Source organism: Protopterus annectens, chromosome 1.part2 (assembly GCF_019279795.1).
Source record: "Protopterus annectens isolate FY-2018-M chromosome 1.part2, PAN1.0, whole genome shotgun sequence".
Lineage (NCBI taxonomy): Eukaryota > Metazoa > Chordata > Ceratodontiformes > Protopteridae > Protopterus > Protopterus annectens.
Window position 1 is genome coordinate 158408122 of NC_056727.1, and position 21766 is coordinate 158429887.

General features: G+C 37.0%; 1 protein-coding gene across 3 annotated transcripts in view; it reads right to left on the minus strand.

The window, feature by feature from the left end:
• PPP1R21 (protein phosphatase 1 regulatory subunit 21) overlaps positions 1-21766 on the minus strand; it is a 1169673-nt gene that overhangs the window by 801537 nt on the left and 346370 nt on the right. For all 3 annotated transcript variants that reach the window (XM_044055342.1, XM_044055334.1, XM_044055351.1), the window contains one exon: positions 138-274. In XM_044055342.1, coding sequence (XP_043911277.1) covers positions 138-274 — 137 coding nt within the window. The remainder of the gene's footprint in view (positions 1-137; positions 275-21766) is intronic.

The window sequence follows — 21766 nt, forward strand, 5'->3', positions numbered from 1 at the left end:
GCATCATTTCTTCAAATGATAATAAAACGTAAAAAAAAATATTCAGTGTATAATACAGCTGGAATTGAGCAGTTAAGAGCTCTGTGAATCTTTAGCATAAAAAACACTATGCATCTGCACTGAACACAGCTACTTACTTGGTAAAGCTAGAAGGCTGATGTACGTTTGCACTTTTTTGAACATGACTGTCATCTGCTTGAAATCTTTGTGCAGTTCCATGTTTTTGGACATTAAGGCTGATGTGCAAGTAGAGGACTCGCACTCCTCTTCCAAACTAGCAAAACAAAGTTTTATCAAGGTCAGTAAGGAAAAGCAGATGCAACACAGTCTTAACCCACTTTGAGCTCTCTCACCATTAACAGCATATACTACTCGTTATAGTCTAATGTTTGTATTATTTAACCTGGCAAGATAGTTTGGAGATGTGATATTGTTATTTATGACGCCCATTAATAAAATTAAAGTATACTGACATCCAATATTCAGTCTTCAAGATTTCATACTAACACATACAGACACACACTCACGATATATAAATTAAGGATACCATCTGCTCTTACTTCCAAAGAACTGTCTTACTTTGTTTAACTGTAACCACATGAAAAAAATCAATGTTGCCCCTGTCATTTCATCTTTCCTCTAAATACTGCAGTAAGCGAAGGCACTATAAATGAAAAATCTATACATTTTGAGAAATAGAAACTAAAATTCAACATTACTAAGTCCTAATTTCAGTCGTAAACAGAAAACAAGCCATCTGCATCGGATAAGTCTGCATTTTAAGGGATGGCAATTCAAGCAAGAGCTCAAACTTTTTCCAAATTACTGAGCATGCCTTTTCAAGTCACAATGATACGAATGCATTCATTTCATATCAGGATATCATGAAAGCGTCACTCAATAACTCCCAGTTAAGGGGCAACAACACCATCACTGCTAATCCAGTGTCTTTTCTTCAATATAGGTATAAGAAATTACCCCTCCTTCATCTGTTTTATTTAGTTGTGTTCTGTCAACACCATCCAAAAGGAAATAAAATAGACAATTAGTACTGTAAATATCTACACACAAAAATGACAGAGGAAGCGCCTGCCAAAACTCCTCTTTCAAAATCTGACCTAAAAGATGGACTTCTGGTATGACAGGTTAAGTGACAGCAGGAGGGTTCTGAGCCCCTTGAAAACTTTACCAGTTGAAAGCTGTGAAAAGCTTGGTGATTTCTTAGTTAATGGACTATTTGGGAAGGTAAATGCCATGCAAATCTAAACAAAAGAATAAGAAAAAGCAGCTAACTAACAATCAGGAAATTCAGACCATCACAGAAGCATACATGACATTGATGGATGATCAACAAAATGGACAGAAAAATTAGAGTGCTGGTACACAGGACTGTCATCAACTTCCAATAGCAGAAAGCCATGAAATCCAAGCATCCATTACAAAGAACCGTGATGCAGACCAAAAGTGGATCCTTTGTCATCTTTGCTGAAACCCCTGGGCTACAAAATACAGGACCTGAGCTTTAACTAAATTTAGTTTCATATTCTATGAAAAATCATAGGTTACAGTGCAATTTTAGTCCTAAGAGCTCTTCATGGTTAATCTTCATTTGCTTTCATTTTTGTGCAAAAAAAGTAATAATGCCTAGTAGTTAAATTGATGTTGGTCACATGACAGTGATGTCTTCTGGCCAATCCAGTAAGTGAAAATGCTTTTCATTTATTTGACTATATAAAATGAGAACCTCCATGATGACAGTCAGCTATGAAGAATGATAGTTATATGGTGACTGTGTAAATTAAATAAGCACAAATGTGTCTACTCCTCTTGAAAGATAACTGCTTTATTCACTTTTGTCAGTGATTACTTTTTACCAATTTATGGCAATTTTAAGCATGGCTGCTTTTAAGTCATTGAGTTAGTAGTGGGGCTCACAGACCTAGTGGACTGTAATTGTAGCCTTACCTGCTATTTGAAGAATTGAGAGTGCACGCAATGATTGTCTGGCAGCTGACAAAAATACTTCCTTTACTACATGTATGTGCAGATAGTATATCTTTGTTTTCTTGTTTGACATGTCTTCTAGGTTATGTTGATACATCTAGCTATTTAACTGACTCAAACCTCTCAAATTGTCCAGATTTTCTCCCCATATTTTTAGGTCTGTTCTTCCTAAAATGTATTGTTTTCTGGCACATCACTGAGGACCCTTCAGAAAATGCATTAAGTTTCTAAGACCTACATTTAAAATTGTGCATATTTTGGGACTTTGCCCCCCCCCCCATTATTTTTATCATTGTCCAGAATTTTTGCACCATGAGGTTGAAAGGTTTGCTTTGACTGACGTATCTAAAGCTATTCCTTGACTCTTAGGTGCCCCTAACAGACATTACAATTAAAGACATTACTTGGGAGGCAGACTAACTTGAGGCTAACTAAAGAATATGGGAAGATTATCATGGAATGTAAATGGGCTTACTCTGCAAGAAAGAAGAATTTTTTAATATATGGGACTAGAAACTGTAGATATAGCACTACTACAAAAAGCTAATTCATCTGATTTTGAGCATAACGATTTAATTAGATTAAAAATGACCAGATGAACCCGTTCTGCCATAAAAGATGCGAAAGAAAGAAGCAGCAATCTTGAACACAAACACCAGTTCTCCAAAGAATAAACACTTGAAGCTGGAAAAGCCAGGAATACTCCCAAATCTTTTATTATAACATAAAAAAGTTAGCGCTTTCGTCTGGTGCCCATCACCAGACTTCATCAGACAACTTTAAACCATTAGTAACCCTTTTTATATACAAGTCAAAAAGACAATTAATTTAACAGCCAATAAAATTAATCCAATTAAATACCTCATCAGCTCAATTAAAAATAGGAAAGTAGCAAAAACAGCTCAGTATGTTCTAAAAACATAAAATTACATACATTTTATTTAAAAATTAATGAAACTGAATAAAAATACATATACATGCACAAAAATTTTTATAGAAATACTATTCTTTACTTTATCTGTCAATTACGTTTAGTTTAAGTTTGCTAGAAATAGATACCAAAATCATTCAAACCTGGTGGAGAATATGCATTTAAAAAACTTGCCACCAGGTTTCTTTTTCTTCAAGGTACAATTTCCAAGGGCAACCCCCCTAACCTCACACTTAACTTGTTGAATTACCACAGATTTAAATATGTGGTCAGGACATACATTGAGGTGTCTATACAAGGCATTTTTTTCATCTTTTTGCCTGATCTCATAGAAATGTTCATAGATGCGCTGGCCTAGTTTACGCTGTGTTTTACCAATATAGAAAGCTTGACATTGGCGACAAACAGCAGCGTAAAAAACTGCATGGGTGTAACAGTTATATCTCCCCTTAATCGCTATCTCTTTGTCTCTAATATTAATAACAGAGCTTCTCAAGATATGTTTACATTGTTGGCACATCCCACACGGTGACATTTGGCCTTTACTTTCTATAACCATAGATTTTTCTAATAAACTTTTTAAATTCCTTCCTTTCTTAAATACTAGATTAGGGTATATACCAAATGTCTCAACCATTGTCTTTTCTTGCATAAGGATGGCCCAATGTTTTCTAATAATATCCTGTACTATGTAGTTGTCCCTAGAGTATGTACATATAAAAGGACAAATACCCTTGTTAGTGTTATCTATGCCTTCTTGTACTTCACTTGCATACCCCTTAGGTTCGTCACAATTTTTACCATACCTGCTTATACTAGAAGGCAAGGACCCCTGGTCATGATCACCCATATTTAAACTTTTTAAAAAACAGTGCAAGAAACTTCTCTGTGTGGAAGATTTTCAGTCCATATATTTCTAGTTAATCACTTTATATTAATCAGATCAGACAATAGTAGAAGTAGCAAACAAACTCGTCTTGTCAAAACAAAACAAAACAAAAAATAATAGAAAATATATAATTGTACAGCATTACTACGTATTCGAAAGTAATCCAAGCAAGGCAGGCAGTCTGTTCCCAGTCGAAAATCCTTTAAGTACACAGACCGATTACTTTCGAATACTTAGTAATGCTGTACAATTATATATTTTCTATTATTTTTTGTTTTGTTTTGACTTAAGACGAGTTTAAGTTCGCTACTTCTACTACTATTGTCTGATCTGATTAATATACAGTGATTAACTAGAAATATATGGACTAAAAATCTTCCACACAGAGGTTTCTTATACTGTTTTGTTTTTGGACCCACTACACTTTAGTGGGTTGTTTTGAGACTTCGGGGATACCAGAGAGATTACTTGTTTTTTAAACTTTTTAAAATAAGATCATAGAAACCTATCCTATACTTGTTGATGACTTCCTGTTTGATGTTATGTACCAACCCTTGAGGGTATCCCCTATCCAAAAACATACTGCTCATCACATCACATTCCATTAAGAAGTCTTCGTATAATGATATTATCTGGGCTGCTCTAACTAACTGGCCCTTGATTATGCCACGCTTAACATGTATAGGATGACTACTAACAAAATGCAGAACACTGTTCGAATAGGTAGGCTTCCTAAATATCGTGGATTTTATTTTTTCATCTCCTAGTTTTGAAATTAAAACATCTAAATAGGAAATCTTTTTTTCTTCCACAGTATAAGTAAATTTTAGGAAGTCCGTGCTATTGTTTAAGTATTCCATAAATCTAGGTAGGTCTTCCAATGGTCCTGTCCATGCCACAAACAGGTCATCAAGGTATCGGAAAAAAGGGGAACCAAGTAAAAAGATGTTTTTTCCCATTGGGCCATCACTATATTAGCAAATAAGGGTCCGCAAGCGGACCCCATAACTACACCCTCAAGCTGTTTAAAGTGATGGCCCTCAAAATAGAGATAGTTATTTTTCAAAACCATCTGCATCAGCTGGGTATAGGTATTGTTGAGCCCTTGTTCAACACCAAATTCATTGAACAGGTAGTCAGAAAACCAGTCCAAACCTATTGTGTGGGGAATACAACTAAAAAGGTCCTTGACATCTATTGTAATAAAAACTCCCCCTTTTTCAAAGGGAATTAAATTCTTACATTTTTCCAAAAATTGCCAAGAAATCGCTGCACAAATGGGGGATGTTTAAGACCTTTTCTCTAGCTATATAGCTTGTCTTAGACCAGCCAGAATCTACAATTGGTCGGAGTGGGGGATTTATTAATTCCTTATGAATTTTGGGAACTCCAAATATTACTGGGATTTTTGGAGTCTCAGTTGCCATATAATTATAATCATCAATACTGATTTGGTCCTGTATTACCATATCTAAGAGTTCCCAGTCAATTCTATAATAAGCTAGATTGATTTTGTTGAGGGAGGCTTCACTACAAGTATTACTATATAACATTTCAAACATTTTTTGTGTATAGTCGTCCTTGTGAAAAATCCCCATTCCTCCCCCTTTGTCTGGGCGCATATATCTTAAATCAGTTTTTCCCCTCAATTCCCCCAAAAAGGGTATCTCAGAACAACTCATATTATTTTCCTCCTTGTCCTTCCCCACATAGTAATGAAAGTCAATTTCACAAGCTGCTTCATATGATTTAAATAAATAATGCATATCAGGGTTAAAATTACTTGGAATCCTACAAGCATAATTTAAACTGTTATAATCATTTATATGCAAAAATTTCAAGTTTAAATTTCTTGCGTATAATTTTAAATCAGCAATTAATTCACCTATATCACTATTTTTGCTCGGTACAAAATTAAAACCTTTTCTAAATAAATCAGCATGTAATACTGTAAATAAGATACTAGTATAATTATATATTTTAAAATCACATTGGAAACAATCACTGGTTTCCTATGTGTAAAAGTCACCTCTGTTGTTTCCTCATTTGGAATTGTTGACCATTCCTCTGGCCCTGCTAGTTCCAGCCATTCCCCTGCGGATAGGGGTTCCACTGTTCTGGCCTCCTGTTCCTGAGCCTCTCCGACCTCCTCGGCCTAGGCACATCTAAAGGGACTCCTTCTCCTTCAGACTGACTACCATCAGCTCCCGGTACTTGCCCCTGAAATGTACTACCGTTCACCTGAACAAATGGCGGTGCAGGATAAGCCTTCCCTGCTTGATACACTTTTCTGTCCCACTGGAGCTTTCTTGCCTTCCGGTTAGCTATGACAGAAACAGTGCCATCAACCTGTTTAAGAACAGCTTCATATTGATGCCGATTCATCTCATGAAGCCCTGCCATGTGTACTCCCTGATCTAAGGAGCATACTTCCTCTGAAAGTTTATCAAGATTCTCTTTGTTATACTTCATCATGAGCTCCATAAGCTCACATCAGTGTCGGTCGAATAGGGCCAATAGCTCTTGATGGAAGAGTGAATGTTGAATTAGCCCAGTAGGAAATTTCCAGGTCCGTTGACCTTTAGGGACCTGGCAGTTTTTGAGTCATTCTGAAAAATATATATTTTCTTGTTGTAATTTCTTGAAGACCATCAACCTATTTTTAAATGTTAATTTTATGTCCATACTTTCGGCCCCCACATTATCTTGTATTTGTGGTACGCTCCTATTAAGCCAGGAATCCAGCGCATGGTGTGAGACTTCAGTCTCGTTTACATTTTTATCTAAATGGGGCACTTCAGTTTGAGAGGAGAGGGTAGATGATAATACAAAGTTTTGTACATTACCTATCTCTCAAAAACACCGGAGTCTCATTGAAATTGGTATCCGAGTTTGGATTTGCTTGTTCAATGCCCGGTTTTGGTATAAGTTGCTGCACAAGAAGGGTTAAGGAGTGCACAGTATCTCTGAGCTGCTTAAAATCCTCGTACCTGACAAACGTTACAAACACCAGTTCTTTTTGGTTGGGAGGAGGAGCTGGCTGATTCACAAGGCAGATATGTAGCAGTGAGGAGAATCAGACCTTGCTTCATTGGTGACTCATTTACTTAATGAAAATATAAACCAAACAAACAGATATTGGAGGTTTCCTCTAGATTATTTAAAACAGATTTAATTTAACTCATTCCATCCAGTTTAGTTCTTTTGAGTGTGTACTTTTAACTCCCAGTGGGTGTGGCTTGAGCCTTTAAAAATGAAGATATCGCTTTACAGTTCAAACAAATATTCATACTTCTGGAACCAAAAGTTTTACTAGAAAACTGTAAATGGCAAACTATTCAGGATAAATTAATCTTCACATTAGTACCATTCATTCAGTGTGATGCTTTAAACTGGATTTTATAACCCAAAATAAAGGAAGTGAATAATCATTTTGAAATGTTGTACAAACAGCTTATGATATCTTAGTAACCATTCAAGCATACTGCCAGCAGAATTTTCTTAATACAGCTGTGAGCTTTCATATCAGGCTATGTAGTTTTAGATGTGTTACCTGACTGTTGAGATATTTACAGAAATATGAAAATTACTGTAATGTAAATAAACAGTATACAAATATTCAATATCTCTAGCTGCATTACAGATCAAATATCAATACAGTTGTGTTTGCCATCATGTATGATTTAAGATGAAATCTTCTGATACCCTGTATGTAGCAAAAATTTGGAATTATTAATGCAAATATGAACAAGTAACATTTGCCTCCTAGAGGTGTCAGCAGGAGGTAACTGCAGAGACGCCTGGAGTTGCACTTGGCTGTAATGAGTTGCAGTGGTGTACTCGTCTTTAAAAACAGAGTTGAAAAGGCTGCAAGGAAAGGGAATAACTCTAATGAGCAATTGGGAATTAGATGAAAACTGGAATAATAGACCATGTAAAACTTTACATATCTAAGGGCTAGTGTAGAACAAGAAAAAATAATAGATTTGAATGAAGAGTTCAGGGATTCAGAAATAAGAAAAGATGCAAGGGAGAGGGAATTGTTCAAGATTATGATGAGAAGTGCCATCCCAACCCCATGTGCATAAATGGGGAAAAGGGGTTGTGGATGGATGATGTTACTAGACAAGAAATGGGAGCTCCTGAAAGAAAACATTAATCATAGATGGTTGCACAGCACCTCTAAATATCACAAAGCACTGGCTATTAGACTTTGGCAACAAAAAGTAATGAATAGAATTGGCTTTTTATGGGTACGAACACAAGCACAAAGTCAGGGAAACACGTAGATCCATCCCATCTATTAGAGGAACTTAGGAGATACTTTTCAAAGTTATATATTGCTGAAAATGAAGCCCCTTCAGAAAACCTGAATGCAGTTGCCTTCCTTCAGACTTTGCATCTCCCATGTTTGACACAGGAGGTTGAACAGAAGCTGATGAACACAACAACACTGGTGGAACATGACCTTTGGAAGCTAGATGGGGAACAGACAATAATAAGGGTAATACACCTTTACCACTGAATCGCCTCCCCGAAGAGGCTTTATCCTTCATATAGGTAAGAGAAAAAATGGAAGGAGAGAGGAAGAAGTATTTCAGAGCTGGCAGAACAGAGGTATAAAAATTAGATATTGGAAGCAGCTTAGAAAAGGGAGGACTGGAGAGGATTAAAGGCAAAATTTAATTTGCACTAAGGCACTACCCCCTGCATATTAAAGCTCTATCTGTAGGCTGTGTGGCAAGAAGGATGTGGCCTTCAGGTTGAGCTTACCCTTTTGTCACCCTGGCTTCCCCAAATGCCAAGCCAAGTGATCTGTGGCCTGCATCGGACTTCCAAGATGGCTACACATTGAGTAACAACGTAACTCTAGCTCTCCCGGTGTGAAAACAGAAACTTAGGAGAGAAGGCCAGTAGACTTGTATTTCTGGGTACATTTCAGTAACTGGTTAGTAAGTGCACTGCCTGGATGCCAGGAAAAAAGAAATACAGAGGGCCTGAAAGAAAATCAGTTACAAAAGGTGAGGAAAAAATAATGACTGGGAAAAGTACTGCTGCTGTTCATTAAAAAGCAGTGCAAGCTCCAGACATGGCTTTCAGTAATCTAGAGGAAAGTATAAGACAACTGCACATAGACCTCATTAAAATAAATGAAACACTGACTGAGTATATCAACTCAAACACCAAAAGGCTAGATAAAATGGAAGAAATTTTAAATAGATATTCAGATGATATGTTAAAACTGAAAAAAATCAGAGATCAAAATGAAGAAAAGGCCGACTGAATATATTAGAGGAGCATGTAGGGAAAAGTGAGATTTGCTGCTGTACCAGAGAAGCTGGAAGGAATAGAATGTATTAATTTGAAGAGAGCATAAATAAGCAACTGGAATGGTATTCCACAGCAGGAGTTGTTAATTGAAAGGGCACACTGTGTGTGTACTCCAAATCTGGCTATGAGTAAGCAACCTAGACATTTTATATGAAAGATGCAATCCCACCAGCAGGAGTTGATTCTGTTAAAACTGTGGCAGAAGGAGAAAGTACTAAAAGTGGGAGACAGCAGTGTGTTTGTCGAGAATGATTACTCATTGTACACCAGGCAGAAGAGCAGTAAATGTATTACACCATTCAGGGAATGTTGAGAAGCAGCTAGCTTCAAAATATTCTTTCCTGGAGGGACAAAATAATTTTTTATGACATACATGCTAAGGAGACAATACAAAAATGTGTCCAACAAAAAGTGAGCTGTGAAACAGAAGGAGATTCTGCTTCTTGTTCTTCTGGTATTCTGGTAATAAAGACTACAGAGAGAATGTGCGAGTGAAAGCTTTTCCAATGTTTCAACTGAAAATACTTGAGAGAAGGAAAAAAGCACAAGAACTGACTAGAAGAATTGAGATTACATTGGAATTGAAGCAAAGACCAGATTTGGGAGGTGGGACAAACAGGAATAAAACCAGTAACTTGGAAATTGACAAATGTGAGATTACTGACCAAAAATCATATTACTGAACATGAGAGAACAAGATCATCTGGAAATTTCAGACTTTGTTAAACTTGTAGGGGACTCTATAGCATATACCCTATTTCATGGCATTAATGTTTGGAAAAATACTTAGTTGAGGGGAAGAGGAGGGAGAAACAATTGTATGTAAAACACCTTTTTTTCTTAAGGTACTATTTTTATACTGCATGATTTTCTTTGCATGCTATAAAGTACAGTTTTCTCAGTTATTTTTAAGTGAAATTGGGATACTAATGTAAACAGGTGCTCCTATTTTTTCCTTCTCCCTTCTCTCTTTCTCCTTTTTCAGTTTTAAGAAATGTAGGCATTGCAATGTAAAAAAAGTATGGTTAAGAGAGCACGACAAAAGAAAAAATAGTGTGCTTTTTCTCATTCTTGCATGTGGGAATGACTGGATTAAGGCCCTTAGCTGGATACAGTAACAAGTTTCAAGAGAAAGCAAGTAAATTAAAAAGAATATTGAATATTATAAGGCTTTTTTTTCTGGCAAATAAATGTATGCTTAGTAGCAATTCTGTATATGGTCCTCGTGTCTCCAGAAGATAATCTGATAAAGAGAAATGGTTAGGAGATAATATTCTCTGAAAGCAAGTGTGTTCCCAACTAGGAGAGCTATAAAGATAAGGCAAAACCAGACAGCACTTAGTAGAAGTACATACTGCACCATGTGTCTTAGCATGGATAACCTTTCTTTTAAGTTAACACAAGTCTGTGAGCATGGCTGTCAGTTTGGAACATTTGTTCCTATTACAAGGGTGAAGATGTATATAGTTTTGTGTCTTATTACTAAGTTAATTGGTTGGGGGGTATTGTGTGTGCGTGTGTGTGTTTTGAGGACTTTAAGTAAAACAAAAAAGTTTTGTAAGCTGTGACATAGGCTCAAACACATATGACAAGAAACAACTGTATAAAAGATCAACCTGCCAAATGGTGTAGACATGTTACACAAAAGCTGGAACTAGACATTTAACAAAACAGCTCATATAGATAAAGGTGGGAATAATAACTTTTTAATACAATGATGCTTTCTGTAATGTCTTTAAATATCAATGGTCTCACAGATAAATGCAAAAAAGATTATACTAAAAGCAAAAAAGAAAGAGTAGTGAACTATATTAAAAATGGGGAATGCAAATAGCTATGCTACAGGAGACATAATTGGAAGAAACTGAACTTGTGAATTTTATAAAAAAAAAGGTTATTCTGCAGAATACCTGGGACAAAGGAAAAGAGGCGTACTTATATTAATTGCAAGAGAAGCTCCAATAGTGACAAAAGAAGATAAAAAAGATAATAATGGAAGATTTGTAGTACTAAGGGGCTTCTGGGAAGGGAGGAGGATTACAATGGCAAGCATTTATATTACACCTAATACTGCTATAAAGGAACTTAAGAAAATTCTTGGAGAAATAATCAGATTTCAGAAATGAATATTACCTATAGGTGTGGGCTGGAATTTGATTTGTAACAGTGAAGATGTGTCTGGGGGGGCCCAGAAGAGGAAATATAACAAAGGAAGGTAGATTTTTGAAGAAATTTATGAAAATATTTTGCATGGAAGATGTGAATTCGGTACTAGGAGTTCAGACTGAATTAACATATTATTCTCCAAGGCACAAAAACTGGGCTAGGCCAGACAGAATTTACATTTCAAAGGAACACATGCATTTAATTGAAGGTCTTTTTACGCACCCAATAACTATTTCATGTCATGCACCAATAATAACTAAAATAAAAACACAGGCTAATGAAATAAAAATGAGACACTGGTACTTTCCCACTTTAAGGAATGGGTAGTGGAAATTATTCAGGAGTTATGAGAGAAGACAGAAATTTCTTCTGAAAATATAGCTACAGAGTGGGATAAAATTAAAGTGGAGTTTAAAAATAGGGTGGAAATAAAAGAAAGGGAGACATGGTTAAGAAGTAACAAAAATTATTTAGAGAGACTGAAGTATTGCAATATAGGGGGAATCTCAGAGAACAAGAGGAGCAACTGCAGAATGCTAAACAGAAAATAAGGGATTGCCTCGATAATATGCATGATTTTGGAAAGACTGATGTTAAACAACTGTTTCTGATAATAACCCTAGAGCACAAAAAACTTTTAGCACAATGACTCAGGCAACAGATAGTAGAAACAGCTGTTGCCAAGCTTATGATGCCTAGAACAAAGAAGATAAACAAAAGATCCTGTAGAAGTAATAGAAATATTTCAGAAATTCTACAAAAAATTCTACAAAAGTCTGTATAAAGCAGAGAAATATGGAAATCAAGAAATAGTACAAATGAAAATGTTTGTGGAAGAATTAAACATGCCAAGGTTAGAGGTAGATGAGGCTCAGTTAGAGGTAGATGAGGCTCAATTACTAACAGTGAGGACAGGGGGAGATGAGATATAAATAGTGATAAATAACCAATCTACACCAAAGTCCCCAGGAACAGATGGTATTCCTGTGGAAGTCAGGAAGCTAGGAGGAAAACAACTGATAAAGATCTGGAAGGTTTTGTTCAACAGTATTTTAAGAGGAGAAGTACCAACATCCTGAAAGAAAGTGGTGGCAGCTCTAATACCTAAAGAGGGTAAAGAGCCATCAGATCTAGCTTTATACAGGCCCATTCAATACTAAACCATGATTATAAAGTGTTTATGTCTATAATGGCTAAAAGAATGGCAAAAGTAATGCCAAACTTGACAGATACGGATCAATGTGGATTTGTACAGCAGCGACAAACATTCAACAACATTTACAGAACACTGTTGATCCAGAAGGAAGCAGAATGTAAGAAAATATGACTGTTGTTGGTGGGTCTTGATGCAGGAAAAGCATTTGAAAGAGTAAGCTGGGACTTTATGATCAGGGCAATGGAAGCATTTGCATTTCCTGATAAAATTATAAGGTTGATTAGGAAAACATATAAGGGATCGGAGGTGAAAATTAAAGTGGATGGGTTCCTCTCTGATAATTTCTACTTGAGCAGAGGAACCAGGCAGGGGTGTCCTCTTTCCCCTTTGTTATTTGCATTACATTTACAACCATTGGCAAAAAAATAAGGGACTCGGAAATTCAAGGATATAATTGGTATGGTAGTCGAGAAAAGCTGGCTCTATTTACAAATTATATTATTATACACCTGATAAAACCGAAAGGGACATTACAGTGTTGTGGAACATTTTAGGACAGTTTCAAATCTTTTTGGGATACAAAATTAATGAAGCTAAAACAAAGGCAATAGCAGTAAATTATCTACCCACACATGACTTGGTTAAGCAATATCCATATTTACAGAGGCATGATAAAAGGAAGTATTTAACAGTATGTATTAAAAAAATGTGGTGTGGCACCTAAGGATTTGTGGGAAGAGACTAAACAAAAGATAATGCAAAAACTGAGATGGAAGCTCTGTTATATGGAGATACAAGCAGTTAAAATGTTTTTAGTCCCTTTAATCTTATACACAGGTCAGGCATATTTGTATCAGCCAGAGGAGAATTTGTGGATTGCAATTAATAAAGAGCTGAAGGATTTCATCTGGGAGGGGAAGATGGCAAGAGTCAAGTGGGATAAGCTAATTTTTCGAACAGAACAAGCGGAATTGGGATTACCCAATTTGAAGGGTATTTCAGAAGTACACAGTTAAGGCTCCTACACACAGCACAAGCAGAAACCTATAATTCAAATTGGAAAGGGATGATTATGAAATAGGAGGGAAGCTCAAGAAACAAGGAGATACTGGGAATTTGTTGGCAGACCTTTAAGAATAACAATAATCATACAAAATATATTCATAAAGTAGAAGAAAGTATTCCAAGAACAAAGTCAACACTAGAATGGAGAAAGGAGACTCTGCCAATAGAGATGACAGAAATTAGGGATACAGACAACAGGCAAGAGGGTGCTGGAATCTATTGGAGAAAACTGGGAAAGGAACCAAGGTATTGAGAGCAAATAACTAGAGAGGGAAAGGTAATAGAATGGGAAGATGCCAAGAATTTATTTGGACTGTGGGTTAGAGATTGATATTAATCCTTGATAGGGAAGGCAAAGAATAGGAAAAGAGAAAGAAATAGGGGGTCCTAAACGAAAGACCATCACCTTTAGAATTTTTAGAAGAATCTAGAATGGAAGCTGCTTTTAAAAAAAGGAATTAGTACAGTATATAAAATACTGCATAACTATAAGAATCAATCATAGGAGGTTAGAAAGGATTGGGAAGAGAGATTGAATAAGCAATTCACAAAGAAACAATGAGGGGATATATGTTAGTGTTCCAAACATGCAACAAAATCTAGAAGACTTAAGATTTTTGCTTGGAAATGTTTACATAAATATTTTTTAAACGCAAAGCAGACTCCGGAGAATTCTTCCTCAGGTAGACAGCAAATGATGGAGATGTGATCGGGAAGAAAGAGGTAATTTGGAAGATTCTTTTCTGGGAGTGTAATGAGTTGTCAGATTTTAAAGATTCCCTGCAGACTACTCTATCAGAGATACTGGATGAGTAAATTGGTTTAGCTAGGGAAATTTTTTTTTTGAGCTATGATACAGAATCGGAATTGCCCAGACATAGTAAGGACTTGCTGAGTCTAATTATGGAGGCTACCAGAAAAGCAATTACTAGAAAATGGAAATTGAACTCTAAACCAACTGTACTAGAAGTAGTGACTAACAGAGATAAAAACAACTGGAATTGGGATCTTTAGAAAAGGGTAGGAGCAAATTGCATAGAAAAATGGGAATTGTGGAAACAACACATACAGGGAAGGAATGAGGTTTAAAGGCAGGCAGGAAGTGAATGTGTTATGTAATGTTTGACTGACAATGACTGGGTAGATTATAAGTGACATATAAATGTTTGCAACTAAAATTATGTGAATATGGCTTGTGATGTAAAATGCTTGTAACTAACATTAAGTCAACATGGTTTGTTTCATTTATATAAATGTATGATTGTCTATATCATAAGTCAAAACTTATTAAAGATGTTTATTGTCTAAAAAAATGGCCTGCATCAAGGCCTGAAAGATCTGCCCATGTCAGCACAAACTCTTTCACTCAGGATTATAACAACCATCCTCCCTGCCAGTTCCTCCAGATGCCTTTTCCCACTAACTGAACCCAGGTTACCTGGAGCTTTATCTCGTTAAGCAACCAGGCTGCCTTGTATAACTGTGCTTTCATGTAATTTACTCAAGGACAATCATAATTCCAATGACAAAAAACTTCCCTGTTCAAGAGAAATACGCATGATTTTTAATTTGGATGTAAGGATAACTAAAAAAAGATTAATTGATTGATTCTGTATATCACAGCCTTTGAAGAAATTATATCCTCACCTAACGGAAGGAAAACATAATGCAAGATGTCAGACTTTAACAATAAAAGGCTTATGAACACCTCAGTTTAGTTCTTGCATATAAAGGCCATATGTCAATTCTCATTTTAATGCTCATAAGAAAATTTTGAGATAATTACAACTGGACAGCCAGACATAAAAATGCACCTAAACCTGCAATTTTACACTGAAGGATTTGAAGGTGGTACAAGTTTGACCTTACTATTGTGACGATTTCAAAACTCAGATTTTTGGGCCACTGCATTTTAAAATTGAAAAAAAAAACAAATGTGTGGTGAAACATACAGGACTTTTACTATTGATACACTTCCAACTCATATGTTCTTAGGTTCATAAGGCAGTTACTAGGCTTAGAGTCTGGGGGACTATTGAGAATCCTAGCCCAAATTCCCAGTTGCACCAAGCATTGTCTAGTTAAATGACTTCAAGGTACACACAGTAGGAAAGTCAGGGCTAAGGGAAACAAGCCCTGTACTGCAGGAACTATAGATTACAGCCTTAACCCATAGCATCCACTGTCAGACTCAGAAAATATATATTGAGAACTGCAGCTGAATAACCTAATATAAAAAAAATCATAACCCCACCAGATATATGCAAGTAAAAAGCAAAATGTCACAGTGCAGTAGTGAAAAGCCTATGAACATCTGCAGCTGGCACATTTCCATAAAAAAAAAATGACAACACCCCCTTTGAGTTTTCATTACAAGACTTACAAGCAATAGCAGCATTCAGGTACAAAACACACAAAGGACAGGCATTCTACCCTTAGTGGTTTCAGTGCAGTTCAATATGAAGTTTGATACCTTTGCTCTGGACGTTTCATTTCATGAAGCTTGAGCCATGTCATATTAAATATGAAACAAAAAGCTCCAGGAGAAATATATATAATTTTTATTACTACATGTAATGGCAATTTACCAGATGGTGACGGTGAAAATTTTGGTACGCATGTTGAAAGTCATGTGTCATTCTCCTTCACAGTTCATATCCATATTTTTCATAGTATAATACAAATATAAAAATGCATCTAATTATGATTTCAAGAACTTAAAACACATCAAATTGCTACATTTGCCCTCAGTACTTTGGCTACCTCAGACCTTGGATTATTAGCCATGTCATATTCCAACTAAAAAAATAAATACTTATTTTCTGGAGAAACATACATGATTTTTACTTCTGATGTAATGGCAACTTAGACTGACACAAAGGTTTATCAACCACTGCATCTGGTACCTATGAAAGGATGGTCATATGAAATTTTCCTTTCAGAGTTGATTACATTTTCAAGGCATTATAATTAGACACCTAGGTACAAAATGCATCTAATTATAACTTCAAAAATGTAACTGCATCAAAACATTGAAGTTGATATGACTATTTTGATTGCTCCAAATAAATTATGCAGTTTAAGCCACAGCATGCTACAAAAAAAATGTTTTTTTTCTGTGAAATGTATACAAATTTTTACTTTTTATGTAATCACAGCTCATTAAGGATATATTCTTGGTCAGAGCTTCATAATTTAGCCTCAGCATAAGCTATATACCTTCCCAAAGTAAACTCAGTACAGTGTAACATACCACACTGTAACAGTGAAGGCTTGCAAACCTTTCATTTGGCACCCAAATAATATATATATATATATATATATATATATATATATATATATATATATATATATATATATATATATATATATATATATATATATATATATTGTCAGTTCCCCTGGTAAAACTTCACTACAAGACAATGAAAAAAAGATGTTCAAGCAATAAATACTCTCTAAACTGTTATTCTGTCATTGGGGACTTCAATGCAGCTCAACTCTGCTTGACCTCTGCATTATGACCATTCAAACTATAAAGTTTAAATCATGGCATGGCTCAAAATAAATATTTTTTCCTGAAGAAATACTAATTACTTTTATTTCTGATGCAACGAAAACTCAGTAAATATGTAGCATGGGCCAGTGTTCCACAGCAGAAGTCATATAGACTCCTGTGGCATGGAATATAATACAGCATGTCAGTCTATGCAGACAAAATATACAATCCAGTACCTCAAATCTTTTTGAGAGCTTTAGAAATAACTTTTAAAGAATTATCCTTGGACAGACAATGCACATATAACTGCCATTCTACCCTTACTAATTTTAATACAGCTCAACACTGACTTTGACTGCTGCACACTGCCTTCCTTAGCAGTTTAAGTTTTAGCCATGGCACATATATAGTGACAAACATTGTCTTGTCTAATGGCATATATATGACTTTAGCATTAATAGTAATGACAACTCAGTAAAGATACATTCTAGAGAGGTGCTGTACACTCTAGTCAGAGATTAGTTCATACACCACCCCTTGTGCAATGCTGCATGCCAAACTGTGACACAATGAAAGTATTAAAACAAAGCTACCATGAGAATCATGGGGAAAGGAGGTGACCAGCAATCAACAGGGGATGGGGAATCAGAGCCAAAAATACTAAGAAAAAGGAGTAGAGAAGCTAGCTGCACATTAAAAGGATGGGCTTATAGGACCAGGAGGATGGTGAGCCCAAAACATTTGGGAGAACACCACATCAACTGCAACACAACTGTCAAAAGGAGAGAAGGAGAAGGAGAAAAGGAGGGGGTGCTGTGTAGAAGGAAGCTGAAATACCCAGAAGAAGTTAAGGCTTGAGCAATCTTGCTTTCCTTTTTGTGTTTTACTTTCTGCTCCACATTCTTCTGTAAAAAGAAGTAGCTCTCCAAGGCATGCAGCATTACTGTCTTGCAGCTTTCTTAAAATGGCTACACAGGGATTACATGTCAACACTGACACAAAATGAATAGGGAGTGCTTATTTTCACTCTCCACTTTTCCGCAAAGTCATGATATAATAGGATGATCCAAGAAGGTGATGCTAACAAAAGTGCAAAAATTCTTAACTAGCTACAGATGAGGAATGTCAAGGGCAGCTTTCTTCTCAATGAGTCACAGAAGAAAAATGGTGAGAAACAGGAAGGGGGTACTGCTGCTCTAGTGGCCAGTAACAGCTCAAAGAATGTAAGATTTTGCCATGATCACATGCACAAGAACAAGTCCTATTAGTAGGCTGCTGTGAGTATGCAATGGATTTAGGTAAAATATCACACTGTTCATTTTGTCAAGCTGGTTGGGGATGTTGAGACAGGTCTATGCCTACTTACACTAATCAGTCAGTAAACCACTTCCTGCAACCACTGATCCACGTGTTTTTATGAAGCAGCATTTTCTTTTGTGTAAGGGTGATTAAAGCAAAGGTACTCATGTCTTGGGGTGGTCAGGTAAAGCTGGAATGAGAGAGGTAAAATAAGTTCTTATTTACAACATTACTTTTAGCCCTTAAGAAATGATGGAAGTAAAGGCCTGGACAACGTAATCAACACCAAGTTACCTTTCACATGTTTAATAATTATATAATGATTACTTCAGTTAATATTGAGGGCTAAAAGCATATTTTTATGGGAGCTCTTTTTTTTTTTTTTTCAGAACCACATCAGTGAAGCCACTGGAAAAGACAAGAGGGGGCAGTTGGAAATGGTGCAGTGAGTTACAACTTCCAACAATGTCTGACCAGATTAAAATAAATGCAAAGCTATATGAAGAAGTCATCTTAGAAAAGGAAAGTGACTCAGGAAACAAACTACATTCTGACTGTATAACCGAAATTTCTGAAGATATACAGGATGCCAGCAACAGATGGTCATCATGAAGCCAACAGATAGTCATCATGAAGCCAGAAGTGATGCCTTGAAAGAAAAAAATACCGGGGAAGACAAAGCAATCAGAAGTAACATCAGACTTTTGAGACTGTGAAAACAAGTACACATTAACAATTGCCCTGCATTTATATTTATTGACATTTGATTACCTGGAAAGTCCAACTGGGTAGGAACTCATTTTCAGCAGAGGCCCACGGAGTAAAGTTCGTAAGTATTACAAAACATTTTAAGAATAAAAAACCCACTCAAGAATGGTATGATCTTCCCATTGAAAATATCTGTCTAAAAATAGTGCAACAGGCTTTAGGAAACATCAGTGCAACAGGCAACCATAAAACAAAGTGTATAATAATCTGCAAGGCTACTTAAAAGTTAGAAAAAGAGGTACTCAACTCATTATGAAAGCCTGGTAAGCTCTGGTATCAGAGGTGCCACACAGCCTGTGGAACCCTGATACTCTTCTGAAAGCCAGTTAAGTGGAAAGTGTCTTTATTCCTGCATTTTCCTTTTGCAGATAAAAGAAATTAACCATTTTTACTTTACTTGGCAGTATTTATGATGCACCTCTCAAGTGGCAAAAAAAAAAAACTTCTAAGTGGACAAGAAGCCATTTCTTTTGTACAGCTTACCACCCCTGCAAGACACTCCATAATCAGTTACTGGCCCAGCAACCAAAGGGGCAGGCTACGTCCTTGGAAATGAGTCAACCAGAGGAAATGCCCAAAACCTTTTAAATTATTTAGCTGGTGAATGAAAAATGAGAAACTTGCTTCCAAGACAAAGAGAAATTGATCCTGTGAACAGGGCAAACAATTAACAAGCTGATATGTAAAGAATACTGCTCATTTACTATGATACCTCACAGCTATATGGTATTTGCTGAAAAATATCAAACATAGGCATAAAACAAGAAGATGCCATGAAATTCTGAGTGGCCCTTTTAAATCCTGATTTGGTGCTACTTCTCATCAGCCAGAGACAGCAGTATTATAGGTTCATAGGTAGGTACTAGGCTATCGGCCCTGGGGCCTATACAAGCCTAGTCAAAAAGGTACCCTGGATTTCGCCACCCAAGAAAATTATTCTATGTCCCTGTCGAGCAGAGCCACAGAGGTGATCCCCAGGGTGAATTTCCTATTTCCCATCCAGTCATCAAGATTTTTCTTGAAGAGTGCTGATAAGGAGCTTTGATTGATAAAGATAGGTAGTTTGTTCCAGAGTATGGGAAGTCTCTGGGACAGGAATCTATCCCTCCAGCTTGTTCTGTTTATTGTGGTGACAGGGTTTAGGTCTCTAGAGCGTGCAGCTCGGAGGGATTGAGATTTCTTTAACTGGAGCATGTCAAACATATCTGGGTTTGACATAGCTTTGTATGTTAGGCGGAGATCGCCTCCGAGTAGGCAATATGCGACGGAGTAAAGCTGGAGTTTTTTTTGAGTAGGGCATGTTTGAGGCCGGTAATCCTCTTTGTGAGGTATTTCTGTGGCATTTCCAGTTGTTGTAGATGTCTTGTGAGGTACATACCAAAAGGGGAGTTGTACTCTATAATGGCTCTAATGAGTGACGAGTAAAGGGGAACAGTGACCTCTTTTTTCCTGGATGAGAACCCTTTTGTGATGAGGTGTGCCACGCAGAAGGATTTCCTGAATACTGTGGCAATGTGATTATCAAAGGAGAGACTAATGTCCACCTGTGTCCCAAGGTCTCATCACATTTTCCGTGTTAAGCAGACTACCACCTATGTGGTAGCTCATGGATACAGAGTTTTTACCAAAGGGGTTGACAATGCACTTTTTGGCATTGAGCTTGAGGCCATGGCTTTGACACCAGGCATCTGTCTCAGTGAGGCCCTTTTGTAGGATGTCCACATCATTGGGAGTTTCAATTATGGCTTCTAGTTTGCAGTCATCTGCAAACTTCGTTAGCCAAAGACCTTCTGTGTTAGCCTGTATTTCAGAAAAGTAGATACCAAACAGGAGAGGACCCTGTTCCCAATTCATGTTAGACATAGCCCCTCGCTGAACCTCTTCAAGCGAAATCTGGACGCGTGGATGGGAAATCTCAAATTCACCCCTGGGATCTCTTCTGTGTCCCTGCTAGACAGAGGCACAGTAAACTAATCTTAAAAGGGTACCTTCTGTGACCTACTTTACAGAGGCACAGTAGGCTAATCTAACAGGGAGGCGGAAGCCAAATACACTCTGGCTAGGCTTATAAATGCCCTAGGGCAGATAGCCTAGTATCTACCTATGAACCCAGGACTGAACCCTGTGGTACTCCACTTGTCACTGGTCTGAAGTCAGATTTGGAGTCTGCTACTTTCACAGTGTGGGTTCTGTCAGAGAGACAGTTGGCAACCCATCTTATGATATAGGGATTTATACCTAGTTTAGTGGGTTCATCTATAATTCCAGAGTGGGGGATGGTGTCAAAAGCCTTGGCGAGATCTAGATAAGCTGTGTGAACCACCTTACCCTTGTCTACGGCTTTGGTGACTGCTTCAAAGAAGTCAATCAGGTTTAGGAGACATGATCTGCCTTTTACAAACCTAAACTGGGTGGGAGTCAGAGTTTGGAGATTACCAATGTCTTTCGTTTATAAGTTCCATGGCCTTGCAGACCAGGCTGTTTAGGCTAACGGGGCGGTAGTTCCCGGGGTCTGTGGTGGCTCCCCCTTTGTGGAGTGGGATAACCTTCGCTGTGTGCCATTCAGTGGGCACAATGCCTGAGGTGAGGCTATGATTGAACATGGTGCTTAGGTGGGATGCCAGTTCACTCTGTAGTTCATGTAGAATGCAGCCTGGG